Here is a 12,074-nt window from a genome sequence, read left to right as displayed (position 1 = left end):
AGGTCAACTGACAGTTGAATTTATTAGGAATAAGGAGTTCAAAACAATTCAGTACTCCACTTGCAATCCCGAGCACAGAAGATCCCAAGTACTGGCGGCTTCCCACCCACCCTCAGAGTCACAGTTAACAAAGCTGTCTCATCATCCTTCTCCCATCCCTCAGTTCCAGCATATTCACCAACTAAAACATATAAAATACGCCATACTCCTGGAACTGCAGAATTAGAAAAATACTTGACATTTCAAACTACCACAAAAGCCGCTTTAGTAAGTTAACATGTCAGACATTTCACTTTCCACAGAAGAAAACAGAAAACTCAGTCAAAACGGCTAAAAGCTGAAATAAAACGCTGTGAACCTGTTTGGCACAGACAGGCCTGCTGCCTTTGCTAAAGAGCAAATCTGTTGACATTGAATATTTTAACACAGTGATCAGCTCCACAACTTGCAAGCTGCAACCACTCGCTGCCGTTCTGATCATTATGTCCGGCTCTGCCCGCATGATGTCTCCAACATAAACGTTTCACAGCAAGAGCGTGACTTTGGCTGCAACAGAAAGAAATCCATACGTAACTGCGAAATGTCAAACGCAGCTGGGCGTGTGAGCGTAAACATCAACATTTATATAATTAGCACTCTTAACACTACCAACTGAGGAAAAACCGACTTGTGACAACCAGCAGGTATTAGGCTCTTAAAATAAGTAGGGTCATTAACAGTAATGACATTTCATCCTCTCACTCATCAATAATTTAAACAGCTATTGATTTCAAGTTTTGCCACATTAAGCTGCAGGTTTAGCATCTCAGTTACTGAGATATGACACATTTCTGGCTTTTAGCCTGCAATTTCCTGTTATCTGCTGTCTCTTTCCAACTCATTTCAAGCACACACAGGCTAAAGTCACCATCAACTTTCACTTCTGGTACTAGCAATGCCAGTATGTGAAGGAGGAATGTAGGAGAGTGTTCCAAGTGAAACATTCAAAGCCTCTCTAGAGAGAGTTTCTCTAGCTGTCACCGCAGCAGCAACACATAGAACTTGTCATTCCTTCGGTTTCTGCTAGAAGCTGCTCTTGAAAACCTGCAGTCACCCACTCCAAAATGTTTTCTACCATCTTATTTTACAGCTAAAGGTAATAAAAAGCCTTTTTCTTTGGTTTTTGTTTTTAAAGTGGGGCCAACAAAAGGTAATACTGCTCAAAGTATTTGCATAAGCATGAAGTATTTTGGGGTTTAACCCCCCCTTGGTTTTCATCGGGGTCTGTTGTTTTCTTTAATAAATAAACAATTTTTTTTCCCCAGGTTTTGCTTAAAGACATCTTTAGACCTTCCTAAAAGGATAACAATTTTTATCCACAAACAAACCAGTTTCATGTAATTTTATAAGGACAGAACTGCAGCACTATTAGCCTCAAGTATTTCCTTGCTCCTAGCTAACTTCAAAAGACGTACCTGCTATCCATCTCAACACACAAGGCCCAATCAGTTAGTGCTGGTTCTTGCCCACTCTGCTTCCATGCGTACAAGATAATCTTCCCATTCTCTAAGCCTACTGCAACAACATATCTGTCAAGAGAATAACTGCATTAGTTCTGAAAGAGATTACAGTAGGCAGCTTGGCAAAGTCGGCCCTAAAGCAAGTTAGAAAGAACTAGCACACATACAGTGCATTGCACCGTACCCTTCAAATCAACATGTACTTTTCCACAAAAAAAAAACCAAAAACAAAAAAACCACACAATTGAAATCAAAGCTTCTTCATAAAAATGGGCAAAGCAGAAACCTGCAAAATACATTTGGTTCAGAGAAAAATAAGGAGGTTATTACAACATCAGATCAGTCAATATTGTTGGAAGATTGAATGTGTTTCAGGTGTGTGTTCATGACCTCCCTTGCTGCTCCCCACTCCTTTATTCTTCTCTTGTTACACTGTTTGGAGAAGTCACCATCCACCTGAAAAGGTGGCTAGGGAAGAAAGAAGTAGAGGTAATTCAATCAAGGAATGGTCAAAATATTTGACAGGTGTCTTTTAAGGAGATGTTTACCCACAGAAAACTGACTGAAGGTGAAAAAATAATAATCTCAAATTAATCACAAAATAGCATTACAGAAAAATAGCAATACCTTCCATTAGGAGCAAGCACGTGGCTGATACTAACAGCAGTAACAGCATCCCCAACATCCAGCACTGTTGAACAAGGCTTGACTGAATCCAGCATATTCCCCTCAGGAGGGATGGATAAATCACACTGGCCCCACATAATGATCTGTAAGAAAGAGAATCACCTAGGAATTTTCACTTTAATTCTTTGTAAATGCATTTCCAAAAACATAAGGAATTCCTTAGTTAAAATACTCTCAGGGCACAGAAATATGTGAGTGACTCCTAAAATTGCAAAAAATATCTATTTATAAGATTCAACTTTTTTGATTCAAGATTCAACAGTCTGCCTGATTTCAAAGATACTGACAACATAAACAGATCCTGTTATGAAAATCAAAGAAAAACTTAGAGACCCTTAAGAGATATGTGACGTATGCTTGACTTACTGTACGAACAAAGAGAGGAAATCCAACTGGCAAACCACAGACTTGTACATACAAATTCAAGCCCTTTATTTAGCTTATGAAAGTCTCACTGATGCCTGTGACAATATACACAATGAGCTTTTTGTGCATTTATAGAATATGGGCTCATTAGAAGACAGCATTTGCTAATCAAAAATACATTTAAAATAATTCTGGGCTTTTACAATTCCTTTTATATTAATTACCTTTTTGTCTCGACTGCCAGTAATGAAATACTTGCTATCTGGTGTCCAGTCACAAGACCAAATGATTCGACTGTGTATAGCTGTATTTTTGTCTGTGTATGCACAACAACCAAAAGCGGGACCTGGAATAAAACACATAGAGGAAAAACCTTTGCTTCAACCACTCTGCAAATGGAAAGAAGTTGTTACTCTTACATGCTCTATATAAGAACCACAGAAACACTCGGACATTATTCCACTCATCTTCAAGCAACTTAGCACCAGATAAATCCTCAGCACCATATAAATATTTTTCCAACACTTACCTCAGTGATAATTAGCACCTGTACAAGACCATGTCAGTCAGTCCTGACAGCACTACATCTGTAGCAACAGCTTGATCTTTTACACATATATCCACTTCAGAAGAATTTAAGTCAAAGTATAAGGCCTTCAGGTCCTTTCTAAATTTCTTGTTTTTCATAAGAACACTGACATCAGAACTTTTAGTATAGTGCAACGTTTACCATGTGTACATGTATACCCAATTTCAATATGGTTCCTACTTACTGTAAGGCTCCAAGAGCTCAAATAATAATGATCTAACTGTAAAGATTAACGTGTTCCCAAAGAGACAGGCTGCCGTTTCAATATGCATACAATCAGGCAAGAAATCTGATCAGCAGATCAGTAAATGAGAACAATTTTCCTAAGCAGAAGAGGCTGTCATTTGGGAGCACAGACTTTGAATAACCACTTCTTAGGATGCCAATACCAGTGGCTTTGTTTTACACTGATAATGACATTCTTAGTAGACAGAGAAGTTATTGATGATTAGATAAAAGGATTACCTCTACTTCCTATGAGAATTCATACTCCTTATTCTGAAACATTGTGTAACTACTGTGGCCAAGATGCCAAGCTTTACAATACAAGTCTGAGCAGAACAGAAGTCTCATGCCAGTATACAACCGGACACTGTCTGAAGGGGCCAAAATTCACTGCCAAGACTCTAGGAAAACCCTATAGAACCCAGTAGTGTTTATGTGCCAACAGTGCAATGAGAAAACATTTTCAGCACAAACATCTGTTCTAGGAATCCATTAAAGTGTTCAACAGCAATCTCCTCATGATTTCACAAGGCTCAAAGTCTTAATGAGAAAGTCAACTGAACCGTTACTATCAGCCCTTTTTCCAGACAGAGCCAGTTCTAGTCAAATTAATCAGTTGTATAGGATTGTCAGGAAACCACACCAAAGACACAGATTAATCCATCAAGAGTCTCAAAGTGTCATGCCTTGCAAACAGGGACAAGGGAGTTCTACGCAGGACACGGGTAGCAATGAACCTTCCAGCCTTGCGCACTCGGATCACTGAGATGCAGGTATTCCTTGACAGAATACCAGTTTGAAGTTCAGGCATTATACTCCAGCATGAATACTTGATTTCAGTAAATCTGAAACACACGATCAGGAGCAGAAGGCAGGAGGACAAATAGCAGACTTCATTACACCCATCAATCAAACAGCATTCAAGGCCTGATTATAATCTGCTCCACATTTTTACTCCTTTTCTTGTTTTCCTATATACCATTAATTGCACTTCTTTAAGCCACAGGAGCCTGTAACACTATTAATCCTTAGATGCTGCAAGGAAAACGGCCATTAAAATATTCTACCAATTCTCTTTCTAATATTTTGAAGCAGAAAATATTGAACAAGCCGTGAAGTCTTCAAATGTGTATAGCCACTTCATATATCTTACCTGACTCTGATGAGTCTTGTTTTCTCCACAGCGACCAATTCCTGTCTCTAGAAACTGCTAATAAAAATTCGTCATTAGGAGAAAATGCCAGCTGAGTAACAGTCAGATTGTGAAATGACAAACTCTGCAATTTCTTCCAAGAAGTAGTGCTCCACAAAATAACTGCTGCATGTTCTTTTTTGGATGCCTGTATTGATGGAAAAAATATCAGTGAGAATTAATGAAAGCAAATATAAAAGTCATACATATTTCAAAATACAAACATGCTAGGGGGACTTGTTTTAAGGCTTGCAGTCAAGTCAGAACCAACCTTCCTCTGGGAAATTTCAAGATTGTTTCACTATTTGCTACTAATGCTGACAATATATCAGTAAGAAAATGTTTTATATCTTTATTTATTAGTAAGATAAATTCTAACATCTTCTAACAAATCATACATAATTTACGAATAATACCTTATCTGCATTGACTCTCACCTTTGCAAGGCAACTGTCATCTATACAATATCTTTCACGTTCAAGTGAAAGAACAGAATTCAGCCCAAGCTGAGTTCTGACTCCTGTTCTGTCAGCCCTAGAAATCTGGTGACACTATTCACTAGATGGTGCTAGAATCTTCTCTTACCTTACATGCTGAGGCGATTACAGTACTTGAATTATTGCAAGCAACACAAAAAATCTCATATCCATGTCCATATCTGAAATAAATTAAAAGATATTGAAGACATCGCAGTCATTTTTGCAGTACGTATCAAGGTTCTTATGTTAATTTAAATCCCTTTAAAAAAATGAAAGGCACCGGGCAGGAACTTCTCAGCAGTTTCAGTATTACATTCCAAACATTCCTAATGATGTTCAGCATTCAACACAAACATCTGCATAAATTCTTCCACATCTAGGAACTGACTACAGAACAATCTCTCCAGCCCATTCCATAGTTGTAAAGCATCAGCACTGCGGAAACTACACTAACAATTAACAAAGCAGACTAAAGCAGCGTTTAACGTATTCTTATTTTCTTGTAAAGCAATTTTACCATTAGCAATAAAAATCAGAAGCCACATATTTGAAGATCAAAGAAATACACCACAAACACACAGCCAAAGGAAATACTGAACAGTGAAATACTGAAAGAAGATTTCTGAACAAGAGGACAAGGATCACGTCAGAAAAGGAAAACAAACTGTAAAAACCCCAAACTAGTAGATTTCTCCAGAAATACATTTTTAATCAGTCTTTGTACAAGTTCTGCTGGAAATCAAGCTCACATATCTGAACTGGGCTTTAACTAGTAAGTAGAAATGTGACAGATTACAACAAATTAAAATCAGTCACAAAACAGTCTGGAAGGAGAGCAGAACTGGAGATGCAATCTATAAACAGTGGACAAATATAAACTAAATACCAGTGGTGGGGGTGGTTCCTTTGACTCCTACCTCTGAAGAGATGGGCAGTTCTCTTAACAAACTCCTTTGGACAGCAGCACTGCAAAGAAGTTCTTACATGGGATTGATGTTCATGGGATTTCATTTGCAGCCAAAACAGCCATCTGTTTAAATGACAAACTACTGTTGAACAGAGTCCAGAAGAGTCACTGCTGGGCACATCCCATAGACAGCCTCCCACATTCATGTTTGGGGATCAGGATTGGGGATGCACTGCCTTTTCATGAAGAGTAACTGTGCCTGGACCTTCGGGGGGAAAGGGACTGGTGGCTGCACTTGTTAATTTGCAAGTTTTAATCGTATCTTATAATGATGAAGGTATTACTGCGTGTCTTCTGCATAACACCAGCAGGAGTTTTACCACAATGCTTACTTCTAAAGCACATTCCCGGAGACTATTTTGTAGTAAAAACTATCTGAAAGTTGAGTTTCTAAAAATGAAAATAATTTATTCCATGAAAAGTATAAACTTCCTGAAATGCAAGGAAGAGAAAACAACCTGTGGAACAAGGTTGTGAAAAAAAGTCCCGTTACTTTTATCTCCCAAGTGTGGCATTGAAGAGCACTTGACAGACACATTTTGAGCTTCTGGATGCATGCAACTTTGCTCTTGCTAAATACAAGGGCCACTCCAAAAGTAGCGCCTCCTATTTTATTAAGCTGGCCCACAACTCGGAGGCGGATGTTGGTGGTCTGGCAAGTTGAGGTTTAACCTTCCTACCAATACTGCAAAATTCTGTTGCAGTGCGAGAGACGGCAGCAGAGGGACAGCCTGACAAAATGGCATCTGACATGGCAGTGTGTACGAAGCAAAGGTGTGCGACTGAATTCCTCCATGTGGAAAAACCTGCACCCACTGACATTCATCAACACTGCTGAATGTTTCCGGAGACCAAACAGCGGGTGTCAGCACAGTGAGGGGGTGGGTGGCATGTTACAGCAGAGGTGACAGTGACACAGTGACAGTAGGTTCCCTCCGCTGGGGTAGATTTTGATGAGCACGGTGTGCAGGTTCTTGTTCATTGCTGAGGAAAACGCACAGCCAGTGGTGGGGACTGGGTTGAAAAACAATGTTTTGTAGCTGAGAATTTGCTCTATCAAACAGTGTTATTATGTTCTCTGTATCTGTTGTAGTTTCCATGGAAATAAATAGGAGGCAGTACTTTCAGAGCGACCTATGTAGAATTAAAAAAAAACCTTGATCTTTCTCTTTAAATTAAAATAAAACCTAAAATACTGTCTTTTGCAGTGATTTTTTGCAAAATCACATGAGAAGGACTATCAAAGGTCAGACCAACAGTTTACACAGATATGGGTTGTTTCTAGAAAAGAGAATAAAGTTGGTAGCAATAGGGAGATGCTGTTTATAAGAGCACATGAGCCTTGCAAGGATAGAAGCTCCAGTACAACCCCCTCCCTGCCCCCATACACACAGTCCGATCCCTTCGCTATGTAGTACAACACCAAAAAATGGTTCACAAGGGAGAGAAGCAACTGCACGAATGAAAAACAAAATTACATGTTCAAGCATAAGCGATTTTGCCTTAGCAATGTGCAGTTCATAGTGCTTTTTTTCATGCACAGTAAACTGGCTGAACTTTCAAAGTGTCCATACAAACAACTACAGTAATTTTCTAGTGTTAAAAAGGATCTCTCAAAACTTTCAAATATATTACATGAAGAGTACATACATATAAACATACATATTTATGTTAACACTTAGGCTTTAATCTCAGCCTGCTGCACAGAAACTCTCTATAGTAATTTTCCAAGAGGATAAAGATTAGCATACTCTCACAGAATTTATCATCTTTTTATTTGAAAGCTCTTAGATTATGTAAAAAATTCAGGAAGTTCTTCATACTAAAACCTACTGAAGAAAACACTTTTCAAAACCCAACACTAATCCTTCAAAACTCAGTGTCGAGTTAGAGCTGGGAATACACAAATGTCAATGACAAACATGCTATTTTTAGCAAGTCGGTTCCTCACACTGTTTTTCTGCTGCTATGGCAACTTGAAATCTATATTATGCGATTTCATGTTGCTTCTTTCAAGATTATCCTGAGGAAAAAACGTAGAAGTCTATGAATGCTTTACATCTTGTTGCCCTTGCATAAAAGAAACCCTATTATTCACAATGTCTCTAAAACCAGGAAAAATTGCTCTGGTAAGTCACCTGAAGGCCATCGAAAAATGCAGATATATTTTCATGAATGCAGGACATAAAAGCAAATAGGCAGTACTCCCATAGCAGAACATCAAAGATTAATGTCTTGCTAGACTTTTAGAAATGTCAAGTCAAATAAAGAAAAATTTTGGCCATGGGTCCTTTTCACTACTTAAAGATCCCTCATCAAACTACTTAGGTGAGTGGGTGCTGAAGAACGTGAAGTGTAGCCTGATGTTACCAGGACAAGTAAGGTGACAAACTTCATTTGCAAATGATTGCGAATCTCAGAAGCAAGGAAATACAACTGGAGAATTCTAAAAGCCTACAGCCTCAAAACAATTATTGTCATGACCACATAACCCTATTATCTTTGCAATCCACAACACCCTCCCTCAGCACTCAATCCCCAAACAGGGTTTGTAACCCTTTTACGCAACATCGAACGCTTTGCTCTGCCACTAGACACATCCTATTTTGGCTGCTTCTTTCATCTACTGCATCTTACAACTCTGTCAGGCTTTAGAGAGAAGCTTTTCATTTGATGTTGCAGCTGTGACAAAACTGATCTGCAAGTCTGTGCCACAAAGTGGAAAGACACAGAAAACTCTTCTCGCTGAGAGACCGTCAGCACAGACAAGTTTTAGGCAGATGCACTGATCAGACACAAAGGCTGCAGCACAGAGACACCCATCACATTCCAGAGCACAGATAAGACCATGGAAACATGCCACAGTTCTTTAGAGCAGACCAGAAACACTACTGTTCTCTTGGAAGAAAGGAAAAAAAACAGGTCAGTGCCTTATCAAAAGATAAGCAGCCAAAGGGACAATGAAAGTCTGATCGTTACAAATTCAAAATAATAGCTCTGTGCTAAAACACACACATATTTCACTGATACAGAAACAATGAATGAAAAAAATTTGTGATACATCAGCCCTAACTGCCATTTGCTCATTGTTCCCCAATAATAATTCATTTATTTTACAAGCAATACACTGCACACAAAGTCAAATCAGGTAGTAAAACAGGAAGAGTTACAAGACCAGACTGCATTAATACGCAGCAACAGCTTTCTGGAAGTTTTGAAAATTAAACAAAAAAAAAGAAAAACATGACTTACAACTTCTGAATTTCAGGCCACAAGGTATTCTGCAGCAAGTGATCCTCTGGGGGAGGTTCTAAAAGACATATGTACAACATACTCAAATACAGTACTAAATAATCTAAAATCAGCTAAATAATGTTTAAATTTTATATCCCATAACCCTAATTCTCTATTTCACAGAACAGAAATGAACCTCATACCTGTAAGGATCAAGGGCTGAAAATAAATCTCAGGATACTGATTTGAAATGGTATTAAATGTTTCTTCATCCTCAGCTGGTTGAACAGGCATATCTCCTATTCAAAGTAAGGACTTCATTAGCTAGAGAGAACATACTTGACAGGAGGGAAAATACGGGCATTTACTATACAAGTAAAAAACACCTACTGTTTTTACAACAGATGTAACTGAAATTAAGTTTCTCTGCTTCTAGAGTTACAATAATATGACTATTAGACCCTAGTTACTTTAATGCACATGGGAATGGAGAAGGAAAAAAAAAAATCTAACTAATTGGACTAATTTCATTCCTAGACTGACCTCTCTCCATCAACACAGTCTCTCAGAGATTCTTAAAGGACTTTGATATATCTCAAAGAAGCAATCACCAGGAGTTGAACCCAAGTTTTCCCAATGTTAAACCTTCCCTTCTGCATTTGAAAATGTTTAAGGCAAAAATCTCTGATAGAAGTGATGAATTCCTGAATTTAATGTGGACCCCTAAATGAAAAGCCATACTTGCAGAAGTGAATCTACAATTGCAAACTTCATCAAAACTGCTGAGGGCTCAGTCCTCAGCTTTAGGCAAAAGTAACCAAAGTAACTGGAATTACTCAGTTAATTTTAAGTTAAAATTCAACTACGACCTTCACTTTCAAGATTTTATTTAAGACAAAGGTACAGAGCTGGGGAACAGTCACTCTCAAACAGAATCTAACTTTTTGCCAAATGTACGTTTCAAATACAGCAGTTTTAAAAAGGCAGGTAGAGAGGAAGCAGAACAGAAGGACTACCTTCTCATTCATCCTGTCTTCTCTCCCCTTGAAAATTAAATACCTGATCATCATTCACCATGAAGACTGCAGACTGAGCAAGAAGAGAGGTCTGTGGGGCTTTAACCTAAGCCATCAGTGCTGACAGCATTGGGTAGGCCATGGTGGACAATGCAGGAAAACTCGACTGCCTTCCTACTCCTAGTGCTGCTTCCAGGTGTGCCACAAGAAATCAATGGAAATTAGTTATTCTGTATGTGATGATACTCCAGGAGAAGAAAGTTTTGATCTTTCTCTTAGCAGAAAGCAGAAAAAAAGAGATTTTGCCAAAATCTTCAGTTACTTCAAGTACAATAAAGCTACTTTTCCTCTAGGAAAATTTAGCTGTATGGCCATTGAAGACTCTGTAGACAAAGGTTATTAAAATGCTTCTTTTTTCAATTCACATCTTCTGATAAACTTTAAGTAGAGAAAAAAGAGGTCCGATCTAATTTGTAGATTCCAATGTAAGTGCATTTTTACCAGAGACTTTATTAAACACCAGATCACCGGTCCCATCCCCAGTCTCAAGATGCTATTCTTTGTGTTTTTCATTCTAGAGAGTTGTTTGTCCCTCCTTCCTTGTTCACCACAATGCAATCCTCACTACATCTCCAAGAAATAAATCTGGTGCCTCATCAGCCTTTACTGAAAGAACATTAGTGACTGTTGGCTAAGTAATTCTTCCTTCCTAAATACTTTCACAAAACGTAATTTACCTGGAGGAGGTTTACAGCTATTTTCACTGTAACAGAAAATGTCACTGATGTCCCCTCTCAAAGTATCATTACTTCAAACGTCAACACCCTTATACAAACTTACTGAAGAGAGTGTGGAAAGGACTCCAGCTTATAGCTTTAGAGGTCAAGGTATGGTACACAGAAACCACAAGTAGCAACAGGTATTTCTGCTTTAACAACTCCAAACCCAGTTTCACAGTACGCTACTCGATACTAATTTTTTTTTGCTAAAAGTCATCAGTCTTATTGGTGAGTGGGGGTGTGAGGCACAGATAGTGACCACAGAGAAAAAAAGGTAAAACAGAAGGTGGTGGAATTCTTATAATATCCTGCCCTGCATACTCCCACACCCATCGAAGGAAAGCAAGGAGTTCCAGCATCCATGTAAAACTCCTCAAAATCAGTCAACAGGAGAGGCTCTCGGGAGCACTGTGCAGACTGAGTGGGTTACTTCCTATAGGGGTGTGGGGCACAGTATGGAGAACAGGGAAAAAACATTTTAGGTTTGCAGGAGACAGTAGAGGATGTTTAGGGGAGAAACCGAAGGTAGATAAAGGGAGGAAAGATTCTTACTTGTGCTTTTTTATTATTTTTAAGCACCATATTTAGGTACTACCAGAGACATAAACACTCTGCACAATTTTGTTTCTATATTCTAAGCTTGCAGTCAAGCTTCAAACGACAGACTTAACAGAAACACACATGCTAAACCAGTAATTTTTTAAAAAGTTTCCACATGAAGCACCATCACCATTATTTCTCATTAGCTGTACCTTCAAAAACAGCTTTATTGGATAATCCCAAAGCTGGCACAGTTGCACCTTCTGGAAGATCAGATGATTGCTGAATTAAAAAAAAAAAAAGGTTACAAACAGATTGTCACGTAGGTTCAGATTTCAAAGGCCACAATTTAAGGATTCCCTGTGATAAAAAGAGTAACTTTTCTAACAAAGTGAAGGAGGCACTTTGAAAAACTCCCAACTCATCCAGAACATATCCTGGACACAATGGAGACCAGTACTCTGCTAGGAAAAAAAAGAAGCTTTTCCAAGGCCTCAGCTC

The 12,074-nt window shown here is 38.6% G+C and overlaps 1 protein-coding gene across 1 annotated transcript in view; it reads right to left on the bottom strand.

Annotated features, from left to right (window-relative positions):
• Window positions 1-234: 234 nt before the first annotated feature.
• Window positions 235-12,074, bottom strand: part of ELP2 (elongator acetyltransferase complex subunit 2) — a 36,686-nt gene continuing 24,846 nt past the window's right edge. Inside the window, exons 12-20 of the mRNA XM_010139630.1 lie at window positions 11,786-11,855; window positions 9,442-9,537; window positions 9,257-9,314; window positions 5,144-5,216; window positions 4,520-4,706; window positions 2,777-2,898; window positions 2,127-2,269; window positions 1,455-1,568; window positions 235-546 (exon numbers count right to left, since the gene is read on the bottom strand). Coding sequence (XP_010137932.1) covers window positions 390-546; window positions 1,455-1,568; window positions 2,127-2,269; window positions 2,777-2,898; window positions 4,520-4,706; window positions 5,144-5,216; window positions 9,257-9,314; window positions 9,442-9,537; window positions 11,786-11,855 — 1,020 coding nt within the window. The 3' untranslated portion in view covers window positions 235-389. The remainder of the gene's footprint in view (window positions 547-1,454; window positions 1,569-2,126; window positions 2,270-2,776; window positions 2,899-4,519; window positions 4,707-5,143; window positions 5,217-9,256; window positions 9,315-9,441; window positions 9,538-11,785; window positions 11,856-12,074) is intronic.

The sequence above is a fragment of the Buceros rhinoceros genome, unplaced genomic scaffold (genome assembly GCF_000710305.1).
Source record: "Buceros rhinoceros silvestris isolate BGI_N320 unplaced genomic scaffold, ASM71030v1 scaffold1837, whole genome shotgun sequence".
NCBI lineage: Eukaryota > Metazoa > Chordata > Aves > Bucerotiformes > Bucerotidae > Buceros > Buceros rhinoceros.
Note: the sequence above shows the minus strand (reverse complement) of the source record. Positions and strands in the feature narration are given on the sequence as shown.